At 53.4% G+C, this 21,436-nt stretch overlaps 4 protein-coding genes across 4 annotated transcripts; all 4 read left to right on the top strand.

The window, feature by feature from the left end:
- Positions 1-1,131: 1,131 nt before the first annotated feature.
- On the top strand, positions 1,132-4,728 carry J4E84_001227 (uncharacterized protein; the record flags this gene model as incomplete). The annotated part of the gene is made up of 10 exons (XM_049383861.1): positions 1,132-1,221; positions 1,278-1,356; positions 1,412-1,872; positions 1,922-2,106; positions 2,159-3,348; positions 3,401-3,532; positions 3,583-4,128; positions 4,180-4,343; positions 4,391-4,508; positions 4,559-4,728. 10 exons carry the CDS (start codon positions 1,132-1,134, stop codon positions 4,726-4,728), a joined length of 3,135 nt encoding a protein of 1,044 aa, XP_049249379.1.
- Positions 4,729-6,343: 1,615 nt separating this feature from the next.
- Positions 6,344-8,376, top strand: J4E84_001228 (uncharacterized protein; the record flags this gene model as incomplete). The annotated part of the gene is made up of 4 exons (XM_049383862.1): positions 6,344-6,437; positions 6,487-6,497; positions 6,559-7,566; positions 7,615-8,376. 4 exons carry the CDS (start codon positions 6,344-6,346, stop codon positions 8,374-8,376), a joined length of 1,875 nt encoding a protein of 624 aa, XP_049249380.1.
- Positions 8,377-8,940: 564 nt separating this feature from the next.
- Positions 8,941-16,348, top strand: J4E84_001229 (uncharacterized protein; the record flags this gene model as incomplete). Its single annotated transcript, XM_049383863.1, has 4 exons — positions 8,941-9,002; positions 9,052-9,116; positions 9,172-15,902; positions 15,959-16,348. The coding sequence occupies 4 exons, from the start codon at positions 8,941-8,943 to the stop codon at positions 16,346-16,348; spliced, it is 7,248 nt and encodes a 2,415-aa protein (XP_049249381.1).
- A 2,050-nt stretch (positions 16,349-18,398) lies between these two features.
- J4E84_001230 (uncharacterized protein) lies at positions 18,399-20,248 on the top strand (the record flags this gene model as incomplete). Its single annotated transcript, XM_049383864.1, has 2 exons — positions 18,399-19,267; positions 19,318-20,248. 2 exons carry the CDS (start codon positions 18,399-18,401, stop codon positions 20,246-20,248), a joined length of 1,800 nt encoding a protein of 599 aa, XP_049249382.1.
- Between the last annotated feature and the right edge of the window lie 1,188 nt (positions 20,249-21,436).

Consider the following 21,436-nt stretch of genomic DNA (forward strand, 5'->3'; position numbering starts at 1 on the left):
ATATAACAAAAGTGTTGCCGAACCTCAGGATGGAGGTTCGGAGTGTTCTCATCAAAATGTCAGGGTCAAGGTCGTGATGGTGTCTACCTCTCCAGCAATCTCGCAGACAGTCTAGGATGAGATCGTGCTGCTGGTCGCAATCTTTGTGAAAGCTCCATGTATTTGATGCTAAAATTCTTTTCGAATTTTCAAATGCAGGGAGCTGGCAGTCATGGTTTCGTCGACTGCGCGTTCGTTTTGAAGCTCCAGGAAAGCACATGTATTGTGCTGGCATGTCGCCGGTACCTTGACTGTGGCGCTGCGCACCCAGCGAGTATGCTTGCTGCGTGTGCGAGCGCAGGTCTCGGGTGATTGTGGCAAACATATAGGTGTGGTAGGCCTGTGGTGTGGTGCGGATGCAAGCGGTCCGGCAGTGACAGCATTTGCCGATAGGTTCTAGGCGCAGGTGTGAAGGTCTAGATCCTGTGCGAGGACGAACACGACGAATGGGTAGGAACCTGTTGTGAGATACTTACTGCTTTGTGTGTTGCTTCAGGGTCCTATCGATGTCAATGGCGCCTGCCGTGTACGCTATTCCGATGATGCAGGGTACTCTAGATCGAATGGTAAGTATGAGGCTGCAGGTACGGCTTTGTCTGCGAGCTAAGGCGCCGCTACTCGCCAGTGAGAGGTGTGCGCATTTTAACGAGTCGACGTCTGGATGGCCGCTATGATATCGCACGATGCAAGCTGGGTCGCTGGAAGGAACGACCGGTCGCGTGTGGTGATGAGTAAAAGCATGCATCGTGGTGGTGTTAGACAGGGAGAGTGCATTGACCGCCACGTGCGCTAACGATGCTAGGAGGGAAAGCCGCGATTCTGATCCACACAAAATTAACTACTGCCCCTCCATCATCACGTCCCGCACAAGCTGCACAAGCCCGACGAGGCGCAAAATCGAGGGAAAAAGCACGCGTGCCTTTATCCTGACACAGTCCCTCCCGCCAATTCTTACCCCAACGCGCTGCTTGCGGGTGCAAAGACAGCAGGAACCTCGCCCGAACCCCCACTGCCCTTTCTCACCGCACCCACCCGCCGTCCTGCTTAGGCCATCTCCCAGCCCTCCGCAGACGCTGCCGCACATTCGCAACCATGGACGTTGCCGGCCTGCGGGACCGGATCCAGGCGACGCTTGACGCCAACGCCGCCATCAGACAGACAGCCGAGCTCGATCTCAAGCATGTGCGTGTTGAAGGCCGGAATGCTGCCTGCCAGACGGAAAACTGATAGACATATAGGCCGAAGAAAAGCCAGGCTTCGTCGATGGCCTGCTGAATGTCCTCGAGCAGGAACAGAACAACGCCGTGCGCCTGTCGAGTAAGGATGCGCCTGCTGCTGCCCCATAGGCCCTGGTTACTAACCTCTACCCCAGCCGTCGTCTACCTCAAGAACCGCGTCTCCAAGGGCTGGTCGCCTGCCGAGGAATACAGCCAGGCCATCCCCATACCAGAGGAGGAGAAGGCCGCCTTCCGCAGTCGCCTCGTCCCTGTCCTCGTCGCCTCGCCGCCACAAGTGCGCATACAGCTCATTCCTACCCTCCAAAAGATACTCGCATACGATTTCCCCGCCAAATGGCCCGACTTCCTCGACATCACTGTACAACTGCTGAACGCGGGAAACATTGAATCAGTCTTCGCCGGTGTCCAGTGCCTGCTAGCGATATGCAAGATCTACAGATTCAAGTCGGGCGAGAACCGGGCGGACTTCGACAAGATCGTCGCCATGACATTCCCCCAGCTGCTCAACATCGGCAACTCGCTAGCTGGCGAGACGAGTCTAGAGGCTGGAGAGATATTAAGGACGGTGCTCAAGGTGTACAAGCATGCCATCTACGTACGATCCCGCAAACACAACATGCGGCCATCGGCTAACAAGATCGCAGTTCGACCTCCCCGCATCCCTCCGCGAGCAGCAAGTCATGGTTGGCTGGTGTACACTCTTCTTGACCGTTGTCGGCAAGGAACCCCCGGAGACGTCCCTCCCCGAAGACCTCGACGATCGGGAAATAAACCACTGGTGGAAGGCGAAGAAGTGGTCGTACGCGAACTTGAACAGACTGTTCGTCAGGTACGCGATACGATGCTGCACGCTTCACGCGGGCTCGGCTAACAGGGAACAGGTACGGCAACCCGTCCGCGCTGGGCAAGAACAACGAGATCGACTACACCGAGGTCGCCAAGACCTTCATCACGAACTTCGCTCCCGAGATCCTCAAGGTCTACCTCCAACAGGTCGAGAAGTGGGTCGGAAAGCAAGTCTGGCTGTCAAAGGCCAGCTTGTACTACACACTCAACTTCCTCGACGAATGCGTCAAGCCCAAGTCCATGTGGACTCTCCTTAAGCCACACACCGACAACCTCATCGCGCATCTCATCTTCCCAGTATTGTGTCAGTCGGACGAGGACATTGAGCTCTTCGAGGAAGAGCCACAAGAATACTTGCATCGCAAGCTGAACTTCTACGAGGACGTAACCGCACCCGATGTCGCCGCGACAAACTTCCTAGTTACCCTCACGAAGAGCCGTCGTAAGCAGACGTTTACCGTGTTGAACTTTGTCAACGAGGTGGTCAACAAGTACGAGGCCGCCCCCGATAACGAGAAGAACCCGCGAGAGAAGGAGGGTGCTCTGCGCATGATTGGCACACTGTCAGGCGTCATACTGGGAAAGAAGAGTCCGATTGCAGACCAGGTCGAATACTTCTTCGTCCGCCATGTTTTCCCCGAATTCCGCAGCCCCCACGGTTTCCTCCGCGCACGCGCATGCGACACGCTCGAGAAGTTCGAACAGCTCGATTTCAAGGACCCGAACAACCTCATCATCATCTACCGCAACATTCTCGAATCCATGGCCGATCCTACGCTCCCAGTCCGTGTCGCCGCTGCTCTGTCACTGCAGCCTCTCATCCGCCACGACGTCATTCGCACCAACATGAAGCAAAACATCCCTCAGGTCATGCAACAACTCCTGAAGCTCGCCAACGAAGTCGATGTCGATGCGCTCGCAAACGTGATGGAGGATTTCGTCGAGGTCTTCGCCCCGGAACTTACACCCTTCGCTGTAGCACTCAGCGAACAGTTGCGCGACACCTATCTGCGTATTGTGCGGGAGTTGGTATCAAGAAACCAAGAGAAGGGCGAAGACAGCGAGTACGGCGACTTCCTTGACGAGAAGAGCATCACCGCGCTTGGTGTACTGCAGACGATTGGAACGCTTATCCTTACGCTTGAGAGCACTCCCGACGTCCTCCTGCATCTGGAGACCATTCTTATGCCTGTCATCACCATCACGCTCGAAAACAAACTTTATGGTACTGGAACCCAAAACTCAGCCCTTCATTTCATGTACTAATCCAATCACAGATCTATACAACGAAGTCTTCGAAATCATCGACAGCTGTACCTTCGCCGCCAAGAGCATCTCTGGCACCATGTGGCAAGCGTTTGAGCTGATCCACAGGACATTCAAGGCTGGTGCCGAGCTATATCTCGAGGGTATGCGCGTTCTTCTCTGCTAATCGCGGTAATTTGCTAACCATATATAGACATGCTTCCTGCGCTCGAGAACTTCGTCAACTACGGCACCCCAACTCTGATCCAGAACCGGCAATACCTCGATGCCATCGTCGACATGGTCAGAACGATCTTCAAGGATGACAAGGTTGGCGGCGTTGATCGCATCTGTGGCTGCAAGCTGGCTGAGATCATCATGCTCAACATGCGTGGCCACGTTGACGACTACGTCCCAGAGTTCATTGGACTCACCATGCACGTCCTGATGAATGATGAACCTAAAGTTAAGTCCTTGAGGATACATCTCATGGAAGTGGTCATCAACTCCATCTACTACAACCCTGCCTTGGCACTGCACGTGCTGGAGACAAACGGCTGGACGAACAAGTTCTTCAGTCTCTGGTTCTCGAGCATCGATAACTTCACCCGAGTTCACGACAAGAAGCTGTGCATCTCCGCAATCTGCTCCCTCCTTACCCTATCAGCCCAGAATGTACCTGTCAGCGTACAGCAAGGCTGGCCACGTCTATTGCAGGGTGTTACCCGATTGTTCCAAACTCTCCCCGCGGCTTTGAAAAGTGAGTTTGCATTCCGATCCATCCCACCCGCAATGACTAACAAATGCACAGACCGCGAAGAAGCCAAGAAGGAAGACACCTTTGACTACTCCGCCGAATATGAAGAAGAGGAAGACGAGGAGTGGGAACAAGAAGCCGACTGGAACAACGAGGCTGACGAAACTGAGGATGTTAAGGACGAGAGTGCCGCTTACCTCGACTTCCTTAACGAGGAGGTAAGTTCAGCATTTTTAATGTTCAAGTTCCAAGCTGACCAAAGCAGGCGCAAAAGTTCAGTTCGCTCGATGATGATGACGATGACGAGCTGGAAGAGGAAAGTCTCCTCGAGACCCCGCTTGACAAGGTGGAGCCATACGGCATGTTCAAGCACGCATTGCTCCGTAAGTACTGTTCATCGAGCTACGCTAGAGCTTATGCTGATTGTACTCAGGTCTTCAACAGGAGCAGCCCGCGCTTTACGAGAACCTTACCAAGAACCTCAGCCCGGAGGAGCAACAAGTGGTTCAGGGTGCTGTTCACCAGGCCGATATTATCGCCCAAGTGCACGCCGAGGCTCAAGCAGCTGCTGCCAACGGCCAGCCGGGCTTACCGCAGCAGTAGAGTTGCTCCATCGATAGCATGGCCTTCATCCTCCAGGAAATGGAAGATCGAGCATACGTCGCTCGAAACGCCATCGGACAAATCGCCCCAGATGTTGCTGGAGAAGCATGGCTCATGGAAGTTCGCACAAGGCTGTCTCATCCATGTTGGAATGACGTACAAAAATACGGCAAACACTTACTTGGAGTTCCGGCAAACACCATTCGGCGCACATACAAGATCGAAAGGAGGAGGCACCACAAGCTATCTGTTGAAGGAGCTGTGAGGCAGTTCAAAGAAGGGGCAAAGTAAACACCGTGGAGCCTACATTGAGGCCAGATTTTTCAATTTGCATGTTTTATCCCCAGTGTAGTCTGCAAACCTGTTCAGTTTCTTCTTCGGTCAGGTGGGCCTACGGAGCAGCTGGACCCCCTCTTTTAGCGAGCATTTTGGCGTTTTGATTCTTTCCCGGGAAGAAGTTCTGAATCCGGAGGTTTGTTCCGGTGGTTGGGCTGATAGTCGAGGTGGTGGGGTGGTGTAGTTATGGCGTTGGGTTTGGTTGGAACGAATTGTTATGAAAAGAGGAGGACGATATCCACGAGAGGCACCATTGCTTTGGAATGATAATCATGTATGCGTGATGAAGGTTGTTGCAAAGGCCTAAAGGCCGCAGTAGATAGTTGTTTCCTCTTATAGGAGCACATTATGCAAATCCGTTACCTTGATCTGAGACTATTACTAAACTGCAGCATCCCTTTCAAGGGAGGAAGTGAACACCTTGCAGTCTTTGAAATGCATATCTTGACTGGCTCGATAGTATTGGTTTTGGTACGGTATCTGCGGTTCCATCTCGACCATGAGTTTGCAAAATCATATGCTAGAGGCGGAAATGCTGCTACCTTGTAGGCTGCATCGGCATCCAAATATTCTCCTGGATTGATTTGCAGTCGTGACGACAACACGTAGTCGATGTTGATGATGTATCCAAGATCCAGTTCTCGGTTGGTTTGATGTCTTCGGCCTTGGTAGGTAACAGCAACCACAGTACCATCTAAACCACAAGTTCGATATTATGTGCTCTAGGCACAGATGCTGCTGCCTCGGGGATGGTCAGGGTATCAATCTTTCGCCTTTTCGACCACACCTTCATCTATCATTCTCCTCTTCCTCATCTGAAGCTTAGATACAATGATCCGAAGTAACACTCGAAGTCACCCAAAGTACCTTTCAAAGTCATTGCAATCGGATCATCACGAGACGAGCGCGCAAACAAGAAGAAGAACACTCGAAGTCATTGCAATCGGGTCATCACGAGACGATCTGTACGTCAGATTGGCGAGTTGCTGTCGCCCTGTCGATCGCAAGGGAAAGTCGCGGCGCGCGCGCTATCGATAAGCCACAAACTACGCCTATGACGCTTGTTTGATTATCGCAACCCGAAACGTGGTAACAAGCATCGCGCCGGCATCCTCACTCGCACAACACCTATTGCTGCCTCGAAACGATTCCTCATCCCTACGCGACTCTTGGATTTCGCGACTATCTTTCCGATCAACCCTTTGCCTTTCCCGCGACTACGCCTGGTTGGAAAGCGTGGTTTATTGCGGCATACGATTGCGCGCGCAAGAAACTAGATATGTCGCGTCCGACAGTCAGCAAGGCGAGGACGGGGTACCCGATATTCGCTGCGACGTTTGCGAGTAACAGGCCTGGGGTCCTCGTTGTAGGAGGTAAGTTACCCTCATGCCGACATCGCCAACTAGACTGACTCGAATACAGGTGGTGGGGGTGTGAGTACTGACCCTGTATCAAAACGCGATTGACGCGCCTGCTGACCACGTCTCATATTAGGCTGGACGATCCGGTGTCAAAAACCAAATCACAGCATTCGACTTCACCTCACGAGCGCCGACCGTACAACCCATCGCCGAAATCGAAGCGAGCAAGGACGACTCGATAACGTGTTTGGACAACCTGTCTACGAAAGATGGCCTTATTTTGTTCGCTGGAAACAATAGCAGTGAGGATGACCGGCTAAAAGGCAACAATGAACATCTGAGGGCATTCGAGCTGAAATATCCGAATAGTGCGGAGAAAAGAGATGGAAACGTCGAGTACCTCAGCAAGACAGCGCTCTTCACCACACCGCAATCGAGTTCCGCAAAAAAGGAAGCCTACCAACGCATCGTGAAACTCTCGAAGCCACAACGATCGACCTCGAATACACCCAGCAGACGCATCGGAGCGATCGCATCAAGTCTTGGAGACGATAACGAGGTCGTCATCTTTGCCGCTACATCTACGAGACCTACGGATCAGGACGTCATAGGGCGAATCAGTTTAAATAATGGCCAGGAAGCTAACGACATGGACTTTTGGACACAAGAAGAAGGGAAATATCAGCTAGCTTACGTCACCGATTCGGAAGTCTTCGTGCAGACTGTCAACTGGGATTTCGATTCAAGGAAGACCAAGGGAAAGAACGAGCACAGGAAGCTCTATACCATGCCACACGTCGAGAAGGGCGCGAGGAGTAAGCTGCGATGTGTACGGTGGCTTTCGCCGAAACATCTGCTACTGTTGAAGAACAAGCCTAGCAGAAGCGGCGTGGAGTTGCTCCTCGTTCATCTCTACGAAGAAGGTCCGGCAAGCGTTGTCCTACGGAAAGCAATGCCCAAGCACGTCAAGGCGGCTACAGATATGGACGTCAGCTTGCTCGACGCAGACAAGGATGGCGCCTACCAAATTGCGATTGCGATCGCTGCGATCGACATATCCTTGACGGTGTATACGATGGATTACCATGGACCTGCCAGAGATTCTCTGAGCTCGTTTCACGCATTCAATAGTTATGATAACGTAAGCGTAAGGATACCAGAAGAGCTCAACACGTGCTAACAAAAGCAGGTTCACGAAGTGCAAATGACAAAGAATGTCTTCTCGCCATTCTACAAGCCCGAGGTACCAGCTGGTCGTCAAGCGCCACCCCAGTATCTGCGCCTGGCGAGTACGTCTTTGGGAAATACGATCAGCGTCGAAACATTCCAACTACAAGACATCGGGTCACGCTATGTTCTCCAGACGGCACGTTCGAGAAACATGTTCACAGCAGCAACCTATCTCGTCATCGCCATGGTTGTCGCGGTGGCCGCTCTCCTGATCCAGTCACTCATAGATCCGGAGGGCAACCTTACCAAAGGCATACTTCCCGCCAGTCTGCAGAATGCAGCAAGCCAGCACAAGACGTTTGGCGAAACACTGCGCGAGAAACGCCACAACGCCATCCTCAACAATGCGGACTCACCGGTGGTCAAGACATCAGATCGGATCGCCGATCTACTACATCTCCACCTCCCTCACGTTATCTCTGACACCAAGCCATCCGAGCCATCAGGTCAACAAAAGGCGCTCGTCATACATCATGACCCTGAATCTGATGGCGCACTCAGTACAGAGGTTCACGCTGGAGATGAGGATGTCTTGAAGAAGCACGCCTCTGCGAGAAAGTGGGAAGAGCTCAGCCACGAAGAGAAGAACCAATGGAAAGAGAAGCTGAGTGACGCGGGTATGTGGGCTGTGGGTGAGGGTGAGACTATCCTGAAGTCGATATTCTTCGGACAGATCGGTGGAGTCATTGGCCATGTTGCAGAGGGTGTATTGGCTGGCTAAGACAAGTCGCGGTGAGGGGACGACTGCACAATGGCCATGGATGGCGGCCTATGTGTGTGCTTCGTAGTGTGTGATACCTAATTTCTACTACCTGACGTCAATGCACCTCTTTCAATGTGATACTGCGCGCCGAATGGATGTGTATCATGTTGAGCGGGAAGTGTCTCTAATACTGGGTTGTCATTGGACTATCATGTGCACAACACTGACACCAATACTTTGCCTTTACGAAGATGAGTGTAATAGATAGCATGTGGGGTGATTGATCCAGTCTTTTACCTTTGCTCGTGCGGTGGGCCTGGCCACACTCACCCGTGATCCTCACCGCGTTGCTATCACGGGCTGGTGTTGCGGATCCCCGGTGTGCGCTTTGGGTTAGCTCCCGAGGCTCGCGTGAGGTCAATGCGCTAGTCCGCGTTCGTGACATACGGCTGCAGCGTCCAGTAACTTTGGCAACACCAATTCTCCCCACGCGCCCCTCTACAACACTCTTTCCGCTCCTTTTCATGGATGGAGTGAGACCACAAACTCTTGCTGCGAAAGGCTTCCGTTGAAGCAGTCAAGATGTCGCAGCAGGGTCCCCTTTCGGCCAACCTGGACCGCATAGTCCACGACCTACGGTCAAAGTGAGCTCCATACAGTACAACCATTGCGACAGGCGGCTGACAAACCAAGAAATGACGAGACGCGACAGCGAGCAGCAACCGCGCTGCGACAGCAGGTCGAATCGGCGCATCGAGGTGAGAGACAACGCGAAGAACCCCGCCCAAGCTATGGGAAACTGACGTTGTGCAGAACTCGCGCCCAACGTCTTCACCACATTCAACAATGAAGTCTACACCAAGATCTCGGGCCTCATCGTCACCGGCACCGACTCGAACGAACGCATCGGCGGTATCCACGCGCTCAACGCCCTGATCGACTTCCGCGGCGACGATGCGGGCCAGAAGACGACGCGGTTCGCCTCATACCTTCGGGCGGTAATGCGGGGTCAGGACATCACAGCCATGGTGGTCGCGGCCAAGGCCCTCGGACGACTCGCGAAGCCCGGCGGTACACTCACGGCGGAGCTGGTGGAAGCGGAGGTCAAGGGCGCATTGGAGTGGCTGCAGCTGGAGCGCCTGGAGAATAGACGCTTCGCCGCTGTCCTCATCCTGCGCGAACTGGCGAAGAACTCACCCACGCTCATGTATCAATGGATTGCGCAGATCTTCGAGGTCATCTGGGTCGCCCTACGAGATCCAAAGGTCCTCATCCGGGAGTCCGCCGCCGAAGCCATCAGCGCCTGTTTCGAGATCATATCCCCGCGCGACTCGCAGATGCGCCAGCTATGGTTCGGAAAGGTCTATGACGAGATCCTACGCGGCTTCACCATCAACACGAACGAAGCGATTCACGGTTCCCTCCTCACCATGAAGGAGCTCCTCGACAAGAGCGCCATGTTCATGAACGACCAGAAGTACAAGGAGACGGTTGAGCATGTACTGAAGTACCGGGAGCACCGCGACGCCCTGGTACGGAGGGAAGTGGTACTCATCATACCCATTCTCGCTGGTTACTCGCCAACCGAGTTTGCGACCAAGTACCTACATCAGTGCATGCTACATCTCCAAGGTCTCATTAGGAAGGACCGCGACAGGGACAAGGCATTCGTCGCCATTGGACAGATCGCCAACGCGGTCGGAGTCGCCATCTCACCATACCTCGAGGGCATTCTGGGCTTCATACAGGAGGGTCTGATCGCGAAGGCTCGTAACAAGGCCGCCATCAACGAAGCGCCAATCTTCCAGTGTCTCAGTATGGTTGCGGCAGCGGTCGGTCAGGCACTCACCAAGTCTGTTGAGCGGTTACTGGATCCCATCTTCTCCTGCGGTTTGAGCGATGCACTCTTCCAAGCTCTTGTAGACATGGCGCATTACGTACCACCGTCACGCCCTATGATCCAAGAAAAGCTCTTAGATCTTCTCAGCCAGATCCTTGCTGGACGACACTTCCTGCCCCTCGGCAGTCCCTTCCAGATCTCACAACCTCCACAAATATGGACACGCGATCACAAGGACCCTTCGATCATCCCCCAGCGGGAGGCAGAGATCGCGCTGGCGCTACACACGCTCGGTAGTTTCGACTTCACAGGCCACGTGCTGAACGAGTTCGTCCGTGATGTCGCTATCCGCTACGTTGAAGCCGACAACGCTGAGATCCGGAAGCGCGCCGCCCTGACGTGCTGTCAACTCTTCGTCAAGGATCCTATTGTTCACCAGACTAGTACTCACGCGACAAAGGTGGTGGGCGACATCATCGAGAAGCTCTTGACTGTCGGCGTAGGCGATGTCGAACCCGACATTCGGTGGGATGTCCTCATGGCCCTGGATGCACGTTTCGACCGTCACCTCGGAAAGGCAGACAACGTCCGCACTCTCTTCCTCGCTCTCAATGACGAGGTCTTCGCCATCCGAGAAGCCGCAATGTCCATCATTGGTCGCCTGACGGCCGTCAATCCTGCCTACGTCTTCCCTTCCTTGCGCAAAGTCCTACTTCAGCTGCTGACTGAGGTCAACTACGCCAACAGCCCTCGCAGCAAGGAAGAGAGCGCCAAGTTGATTAGTAGTCTAGTCGGTGCCGCGGACAGCCTTATCAAACCGCTGATAGATCCTATCGTTGAGGTTCTGCTGCCCAAGTGCAAAGACTCAAACCCCGAGGTTGCTTCAACAACGCTCAAGGCTATTGGCGACCTCGCCACAGTCGGCGGCGAGGGTATGGTCAAGTACATCAAGGATCTCATGCCCGTCATCCTAGACTTTATGCAAGATCAGACATCGGATGCTAAGCGCTTCTCGGCTCTGAAGGCTCTCGGACAGCTGGCGACAAATGCCGGCTATGTCATAGAACCGTACCGGGAATATCCAGAGCTGATGAACATTCTGATGAGCATCGTCAAGACGGAACCAGAAGGTGAACTCAGGAGGGAGACTGTTAGGCTCATGGGTACCCTTGGAGCCCTGGATCCGGACGAGTACCAGAAGATCATGGAACAGTCGCCAGACAAGCACCTCATCCTGGAAGCGCAGGCTATCACTGATGTCTCGCTCATCATGCAAGGCACAACACCCTCGAATGAGGAGTACTACCCTACGATTGTCATCAGCACGCTCATGGGACTACTTAAGGATCCGTCTCTTGTGCAGTACCACACTGCCATCGTCGAAGCTGTCATGAACATCTACGCGACCATGGGATTGAAGTGCGTTCCTTTCCTCAGCCAAGTTGTACCTGGCTTCCTTCACGTTATCCGATCAACTCCGGCTGGACGCTCGGAAGGCTACTTCAACCAGCTTAGCCAGCTTGTTCGAATTGTTCGCCAACACATCCGACCCTATCTGCCCAGCATCCTTGCGACGATCAAGGAGTACTGGAGTAGCAGTCCGCAGCTACAAGCCACCATTCTTTCCTTGATTGAGGCTATCGCCCGCTCACTGGAGGGCGAGTTCAAGGTCTATCTGGCTGATGTCTTGCCCCTCATGCTGAGTGTTCTTGATTCCGACCAGACCGGCAAGCGGTTGCCTTCAGAGCGGGTACTGCACGCGTTCCTCATCTTCGGCTCCAGTGCAGAAGAGTACATGCATCTCATCATCCCGGTCATGGTCACAATGTTCGACAAGCCAGGTCAACCCATTCAGATCCGGAGACATGCCATCGAAACACTAGGACGGTTATCGAAGCAAGTCAACGTCTCTGAGTTCGCTGCGCGTATCGTGCATCCCCTCTGCCGAGTGCTTTCCGGTAGCGAGCCAACGCTCAAGCAAACCGCACTGGAGACGCTCTGCGCACTCATCTTCCAGCTTGGCCCAGATTACATCCACTTCGTCCCAACCGTCAATAAAATTCTCATCGCACACAAGGTACCCCATGAGAATTACGGACGCATTGTATCAAAGCTGCAGAAAGGCGAGCCACTACCTCAAGATCTCAGCCCTGATGAGCGATACGGCGAAGACGATGAAGACTTGAACCCTGCGGAGATCCTCACTAAGAAGTTGGCGGTCAACCAGCAGCATCTCAAGCAGGCATGGGAGGCTTCTAACAAGACCACCAAGGAAGACTGGATCGAATGGATGCGAAGGTTTAGTGTTGAGCTCCTCAGGGAGTCGCCACAACAAGCACTACGCGCCTGCACACCACTCGGCAGTGTGTACAACCCCATCGCACGTACTTTGTTCAACTCGGCGTTCGTCTCATGCTGGACTGAGCTCTACGATCAGTATCAAGAAGAGCTTGTTCGGTCCATAGAGACCGCGCTTACGTCGCCCAACATTCCGCCTGAGATTCTTCAAGTTCTACTCAACTTGGCAGAGTTCATGGAGCACGATGACAAAGCCCTGCCCATCGATGTGCGGATACTGGGTATGTATGCTGGAAAGTGCCACGCTTTTGCCAAGGCGTTGCATTACAAGGAGCTCGAGTTCAACGCGGAACAGAATTCCAGCGCTGTGGAAGCCCTCATCAGTATCAACAACCAGCTGCAGCAGACCGACGCCGCATTCGGTATATTGCGCAAGGCGCAAAACTATGCCGACGTAGAGTTGAAAGAGACTTGGTTCGAGAAGTTGCAGAAGTGGGACGAAGCGCTTGCTGCGTACCAGAGGCGCGAGCTCGAAGAGCCCGACTCTTTCGATGTCACCATGGGCAAGATGCGCTGCTTACACGCTCTGGGCGAATGGGACCTGCTTTCCAGCTTATCGAAAGAGAAGTGGGCCAACGCGACGCAGGAGTATCGTAAGGCGATAGCACCGCTTGCTGCGACGGCCGCCTGGGGTCTGGGCAAGTTTGCGGACATGGACAACTACCTCGGTGTCATGAAGGAACAGTCACCCGACCGTGCTTTCTTCGCCTCCATTCTCAACATCCACAACAACCGCTTCGAGATTGCTGTTGACGAGATTGCCAAGGCTAGGAAGGGCCTTGACACAGAGTTGAGCTCGCTCCTCGGAGAGTCTTACCAGCGCGCCTACTTGCCTATGATCCGTGTGCAGATGCTGGCAGAGCTTGAGGAGATCATGCAGTACAAGCAGAACGAAGGCAATCTTGAGAAGCAGCGCAGCATGCGCAAGACTTGGATGAAGCGGCTTAGAGGGCTACAACCGAACCCTGAAGTCTGGCAACGCATGATCAAGGTCCGACAACTCGTCATCTCACCAAAAGAAGGTACGGACATGTGGATCAAGTACACCAACCTTTGCCGCAAGAGCAACAGGATGAACCTCGCGAACAAGGCGCTCCAGAAGTTGCTCGATATCGAGAGCACTGGCGACAGCACTGTGGTTGAATTTGTCCGCAACAACGCCCATGAGATCTCGCACCCAGTCGCATACACAACCTACAAGTACATGTGGGCCGATCAGAACTTCAAGCAGGAGGCTCTTGATAGTATGAAGGACTTCACCGGACGACTATCTGAGGATCTCGCGATGCGCACTAGGGCCGCGACCAATCCGATGATGGGGCAGAACGGAATGAACGGTATGTCCAATGGTCAGCACATGTTCACAAACATCAACCCCTTTGCTGCCACCAACGGACACAGTGGAGTCAATGGCATGAATGGCTCAAGCATGCTAAACGGGTCGTCTATAGGTGCCTCGCCTACTGAACTAGCCGAGAGCCATCGCCTGCTCGCCAAGTGTTACCTCAAGCAAGGTGATTGGCAGCAAGAACTCCAAGACGGCGAGTGGGAGCACGAATTCGTTCACGAGATCCTAGCCGCTTACGCGGCTGCCACACGCTACAACAAGGACTGGTACAAGGCCTGGCACGCTTGGGCTCTCGCCAACTTCGAAGTCATCAACTCCATCACCTCCAAGTCTGACCGAGAGGCTACTGAAGTGCCTAATAACATCATCCACGATCACGTCATCCCGGCTATCCAGGGCTTCTTCAAGTCAATCGCACTGTCTTCAACTAGCTCGTTGCAGGACACGCTCAGGTTGCTTACCCTGTGGTTTAGCTACGGTGGACGAGAGGGTGTCAATCGCACTATCACTGAGGGTACGAAGTCTGTGCCAATCGACACATGGCTCGAGGTCATTCCACAACTGCTTGCTAGGATCAACCAGCCCAACGCTGTGGTCAGGCAATCGATCCATCAACTGCTCATCGAAGTCGGCAAGGCGCATCCTCAGGCTTTGGTCTTCCCATTGACTGTCTCGATGAAGTCAGATGTATCGCGACGTCAGCGATCCGCCAAGGAGCTCATGGAGGCTATGCGCGAGCACTCGCCAAAGCTAGTCGAGCAAGCCGATCTCGTGAGTCACGAACTCATCCGTATCGCTGTGCTCTGGCATGAGCAATGGCACGAGGGTCTTGAGGAAGCCAGTAGGCTCTACTTCGGCGATCACAATATCGACGGCATGTTCGCTACTCTTGCCCCACTCCACGCCATGCTCGATAAGGGCCCAGAGACTCTACGTGAGATCTCTTTCATCCAATCATTCGGCCGTGAACTTCAAGAAGCCCGGGACTGGTGTAATACATTCAGGACATCCGGTGAAATAGGCGACCTCAATCAGGCATGGGATCTCTACTACCAGGTATTCCGCAAGATCGCTCGCCAACTACCGTCCTTGATGACGCTTGAGTTGCAGTATGTCTCACCAAAACTCAAAGACGCGCATGATCTTGAGCTGGCTGTACCTGGAACGTATCAAGTTGGCAAGCCGGTTATCCGGATCATCTCGTTCGACCCTGTTGCATCCGTGATCCAGTCCAAGCAGCGACCCAGGAAGCTGGAAATGCGCGGAAGCGACGGGAAAGCACACACCCATGTTCTCAAGGGCCATGAAGACATTCGTCAAGACGAGCGTGTCATGCAACTCTTCGGTCTCTGCAACACCCTGCTCTCCAACGACGTGGAGTCTCGTAAGCGACACCTTAATATCCAACGCTACGCCGCGGTCCCGCTTAGTACGCAATCCGGTCTGCTTGGTTGGGTCCCTAACAGCGACACTCTACATGTGCTCATCCGTGAGTATCGCGATAGTAGAAAGATTCTCCTCAACATTGAGCACCGCATCATGCTGCAGATGGCGCCTGATTACGACTGCCTCACGCTCATGCAAAAGGTTGAAGTCTTCGGCTACGCGCTCGACAACACAACAGGCCAGGATCTCTACCGCGTCTTGTGGCTCAAGTCCAAATCCTCTGAAGCCTGGCTTGATCGCCGCACAAACTACACGCGTTCTCTCGCCGTCATGTCCATGGTCGGTTACATCCTGGGACTCGGCGATCGCCACCCTAGTAACTTGATGCTGGACCGCGTCACCGGCAACATCATCCACATTGATTTCGGCGACTGTTTCGAAGTAGCCATGCACCGGGAGAAGTACCCAGAACGCGTACCGTTCCGTCTCACGCGCATGTTGACGTATGCCATGGAAGTTAGTAATATCGAGGGTAGCTACCGGACGACTTGCGAGCACGTCATGCGCGTGTTGAGGAGTAACAAGGAGAGTGTCATGGCTGTCCTTGAAGCTGTAAGTCCCTTCTATTCCACATCCTCACACGTCTGTTTTACTAATGATTGAAACAGTTCATACACGACCCCCTCCTAACCTGGCGCCTCAACCACCGCGACACCTCCCCGGAGCCAAACTACCCCTCCGAACGCCGCCAATCCATCATGGTCGCCGACCCCGCAAACCCCAACCCCAACGACCCCCACCAAATGCCCAGCATCGTCGGCCGCCCCCGCCACCGCTCCTCCATTGCTCCTCCCCAGAACAACGACGTCGACGCCAAGGAAGTGCAGAATGCACGTGCCTTGCAGGTTCTCAGTCGTGTTAAGGAGAAGTTGACGGGTAAGGATTTCGGGAAGGGCGAGGAGTTGAGGACCGAGATGCAGGTTGATCGGTTGATTAAGGAGGCGACGAATTTGGAGAATCTTTGTCAGCATTATATTGGGTGGTGTAGTTTTTGGTAGGCTTTTCACGAAGAGAGTGGAATGGGTGTTGCATTGGGTTTTCATTGGTAGCATTAGCGTTGGCATGGCATGGTTTTGGGCGTGGAGTTATGGGCTGTCATGGGCGATGTTTCGTGTATGATTAGAGAGGATTCCTTTTTCCTTCTCTCGATATCTCTCAAGGACCAGCGGCATTGCAGTGGTGCTTTTGGTGTTGAGGGATGTGTAACTTGTGCGGATAATGATGAATTGCTGCTTTTCCACGATGGGTCTTGATCTCCGTATGCTACATGTGACACACTTCGTTCAGATGTCAGAAAAAGGTAAGCGGGTAGAATGCTACCTTTGGTGTCTTGCCCTGCCGTGCTTACCGTCCAAGATGCAGTACACACCACAGGGTCTGACTAGTTAGCCCGTCAGTAACGCTGATATCTGCATGAACTGCTGACAATGCATAAAGGGTCTTCCATGACATTGCTTTACGTGGAGACACGCATGGAAGGATCCGAAAAGACTGGGTCTAGTATCGTCGAGGGTCGACAAGACGCTCGCTGCCCGCGATGCAAACATGATTTGTGGATGTGAGGCATCTGTGGTAACATGTGCCGGGGAAAGTATAGAACGAGTAGGATCTAGATCATCTTCATGCGTACCATTTGTAGCACGGGTTCGTTCTTTTTCCTGCCGTGCTTACCAGTACCCAGGCGGAACAACGGCACAAGATGCACCATGTTACCAGCTGTACGGATTCAGTGGTCTAGACTGAATTCTGGAGTTGATATGTTATATGCCGATTCTTGTCCGTGAAGTATATAACGCAGATTTCTCGGCATTGTAAAGACGGTACCCTCTTTGACGGGTAAAAGTGGAGTAGGTTGCCGTGCTTAGCTTCCTGTTGTGTCACCACGTTCCATGCTGGTAGTGTATGTTTTTGGTATGGTATTCGTTTTGAAGTCAAAATGCTACAGCGACTCCGATATTGCATCTTGGCTGCGAGTTGTTACAGAACGAGGACCTGTTTACAAGTTTGAATCGAAGGTCCAGAATATCTACATTCGGATACATGTCTCCGTACGTCACGCGTAAGGATCGGAACTAAGGACAGACTTGTAGGCTAACGGTCTCCGCAATGTAGTCGCAATCAAAGATGCCGTTCTTGCCAGCTCCAAGGAGCGCACGTGACGTGGTAGACGGATCGTGAAGGGATCATCAGCCGTAATAACCGTGAGATCTACATGAGAATGTAGAGAAGAATGGTTTCAAAAGCAACGGACGTGCTACAAGTTGTACGGTCCAGCGCGTCATTGACCTCGAAGTGCTTGCTAGTGAGCCTGCTTGTCGTATTGCGGAGTAATGCCCGGCAAAACACCAACGACTGTCAGTGCTGAATTTGTAGAAGTGCTTATGTTGGGCCACTTGATGGTTTGAAATTTGGTGTTGGGCAGTAGTTCTCGGCCGGGTCGGCCCCTGGCCAGCCGAAACGTCAGAACGTCCGAGAACCCACTGGCACGTCGAATCCTTATCATGGAGACGAGCTATTCCCGCCAGTGACGCGGAAGGAACGGGTGTAGAACACAGCCACACAAATGATGGTGACGGCAACCTGCAGATGGACAATTCTGAAACGCTTGGGTTTGCTCTTGGGTTATGTTCCGCATTGCCGCTAACAACGCGTCTTCCAAGGGCACCGGCTAGATAGCCGAGATGGTGTGGCCGCTATGGCCATGTCGACGCAACTTTGCTGGCCTCTGGTTTGTCGCGACTGGAAGTGCGGCAGATCGACGGGGTGGGGGGCTGGTCAAAAACTGTTGTAGCGGTGCTCTTATGGGAGGCGCGTGCAGGTACATAGGGTTTCTTATCGCCGGACTTTTTTGTTTCAGAATCCAGAAGTTCGTCTTGAGGGTCTTTTGTGCAGTCTTTTTCTTGTGTTTGGCGTCGAGTCGAAGATCTCGACACGTGCAACTGCGAAAAAGGGGTGTGACATCATTCGGTCATTGCTGAACCACAATTTCCGACTCCAGCTGCCAATTCGCTCGCCCCGCATGTACCGCTGCGGCTCGACCTTGGCATCATGAACCGCAACACGCAGAACCTCGCGATAGGCCGCTTGCCTACTAACGACAGCTTCCCGCCTTTTTCCAGCGTCGTCCCCAGACCGGCGTCCAGTTCTTCCACCGCCTCGGTGTCGAGTGCAGAGGAGAGACTACAATGGCGCTCGCACCCGAATGTCGCGACGCCGCATCCGGATCCGACGAACCAGAATCCCTTCGATGATCCCAGCCTCACATTGGCAACGCCCCTGAGTCGCGATGAGCCCGAAGGCCTTTCCAACGACGTGCAGAAGCAGATTCAGCGCGAAGAGGAAGAGATAGAATACCATGGCGACGAGAACGAGAGGGTCGACACGAACTCTACGGAGAAGACTGACGAATCCATACGCGAGAATCCGACGGCATTGGCTGCTGTCGCCAGCAGAAGTACAAAGCGCAGCGTTCAAAATTCAGATGTGCCGGAGAAGAGGACGAAGTTGAGCTTCAAGGAGCGGATACGGCATTTCACCTGGACTTGGTTCTGTCTTACCATGGCTACCGGAGGTATCGCCAACGTCCTGTACACTGTCCCGTTTCGCTTCCACGGAATCTACGCGCTTGGGTGCATCTTCTTCATCCTCAACATCGTTCTGTTCCTGTTCAACGTCGCAATGATCTCTTGCCGGTTCTACTTCTACCCGCGAACGTTCAAGGCTTCCTTTCTACATCCTACCGAGTCGCTGTTCATCCCCGCCGCTATTGTCAGCTTTGGTATCATCCTGATTAATATTAGTCAGTTTGGCGTTGACATGGCTGGCGTGGGAGAGTGGCTGGAGCAATGCATGATTGTGTTGTTCTGGATGGATTGTGGTCTTGCTGTTTGCTTCTCCATCGGCATCTACCTGCTTATGTTCGTCTCTCTCTCTCATCGTATACTGACACGTATGCTAACAATTTCAGGTGGTCTACCACGACTTTTACCATTTCCCAGATGACGCCCATTTGGATCTTCCCAGCATACCCTCTGCTCATCATCGGACCTCACGCTGGTAACCTTGCACCCAAGGTTGAGGATCCTACCATCTCTCTTACCATCATCCTGACTGGGTATGTCATCCAAGGCATAGGCTTCCTGGTGTCGCTCATGATCTACGCTGCCTTCATCTACCGTCTCATGACGCAGAAGCTTCCCAAGGAGTCTTTGCGCCCTGGTATGTTCATCTCAGTCGGTCCCTCTGGTTTCACCATTGCCGGAGTTATCATGATGGGCCAAGAACTCCCAAAGACCGTACCCAGCGACTTCATGGGCGAAGGGAACGGCGAGCTCGCAGGCAAAGTGGGCATGATCTGCGCCAACTATATGGGACTATGGCTCTGGGGTCTCGCACTATGGTTCTTCTTCGTCAGCGTCGGCGCGCATTGGTCGTGTGCCCGGAGAGGAAAGATGGATTTCGCAATGACATGGTACTCCTTCATCTTCCCCAACACCGCTCTCACAACATCCACCTTCGCCATCGCCCGCGCCCTCAACGACAACAGAGCCATCGCTCTCATCGGCTGCGCAATGACCATCGCCCTCGTCATGATGTGGTTTTTCGTCATCTTCATGAACGTGCGCGCGGTTGTCATTCACCAGATTCTGTGGCCAGAGAAGCAAGAGGATAGGACCGAAGGTGGATGGAAACAACAAAGTGCCGAGGAACAGCAGAGGAGACAGCGGGAAAGAGAGTTGGCTGATGGCGGTGAGAGTATGAGGGGCAGGGCGTGGAGTCGTGCGAGGACGCTGACGAGGCCTCGTGAGAGCGATCCTGCGACTACGGCTATGCCGACGCTGGAGAGGTCGCAGACTGATATCGGGGCGAGGAAGAGGGGGTGGAGCTTTAGGAGGTAGAGGTGATGGAATGGTGGTGTATGGGAGAGTGTGAAAAGTACGAGGAGTTTGTTATCTGCATAGAATTTGTCGTCGATACCCCTTAGAGCGATGTTTTGATCGAGCGTTAGTATTGGTTTTTCGGTAGATATGTATGTTGATTATATGTTCTCTTCGGAAACCCGCCTACGTCTACTCGAGTGTATTATCTGCTGGCCAGTAACCCCCGCTCGCAAATTCCTAGTGGGCATTGCAAAGCTGATACATAATGCTATTGGCGTATAGCAAGTTCAGAACTCTTCCGTCAAGGATGTTCCAGCACTTGAGAGCCCTGGCTGCGAGTCGGCACCTGGGGCGCGTTGAGGCTAGGCCAAATCAAGCCAAGAGCCTTGGCACTACGAACAGACGCACGCGAGTTCGTCGCGTCCACACGTCACACACAGCAACCTCTACACGCGCGTTTTGCTCGTCTTCATCGCTGCAGAAATAGGACACAATATCCATTGCGCTTATCACTAAATTCATGTCTCTAAATATGCTGTACGCGACATCTTGTACTCAGCCTTGGGCCTGCCAGGCTGCGGGGGGCGAAGCAGCGCCCATAGGACTCAGGCCAATCACTCGTGCATGGTGGCGTAGTTGAGATGACCTGGCGAGGGGGAAGTCTCAGCCTTCTTCCACGATCTCTCTTGCGGCACATCACTTTCCTCGTCGCTGTCCTTCCTGCCTACCTATTTGTACACATCCTCCTGTTCTGCGAAGATGGACCTCGAGAGGGAACAGGGTAGCCTGCCCAGTACTCGCAACACGCCCTCTCCCAAGCGACAACTTAGCCAGAGCAACTTGCAGCATTCGTCACAGGCTTACGACAGTCGGGTAGTCTCGAAGATGAATTTACCCAGGCATCTCCAAGATGTCTATCAGTCAAACGCCGACAATCGACCCAAGATGTCTGGATCTTCCTCGGTCAGCGACCTATACACGTTTGAGTACCCAGGTGTTCCCGCCAACCCATACATGTACGATATATACAATGTATCCAAGGTGTCTGGATCTTCCTCGGTCGGCAAGCCATACATGTATAAATATACGCACAAGATGTACCCAGGTTTTGCCGCATTGGCTGAAGCAAACATTCGAGACGTCCCTGCTAAGCTTGATCCTGACCAGCATCCCATCATTCCCAGTCAACCGCAGCTAGCAGGTGAG

This window comes from Alternaria hordeiaustralica, assembly GCF_023758085.1.
Source record: "Alternaria hordeiaustralica strain BMP 2776 chromosome Unknown scaffold_1, whole genome shotgun sequence".
In the NCBI taxonomy this organism is placed as follows: domain Eukaryota; kingdom Fungi; phylum Ascomycota; class Dothideomycetes; order Pleosporales; family Pleosporaceae; genus Alternaria; species Alternaria hordeiaustralica.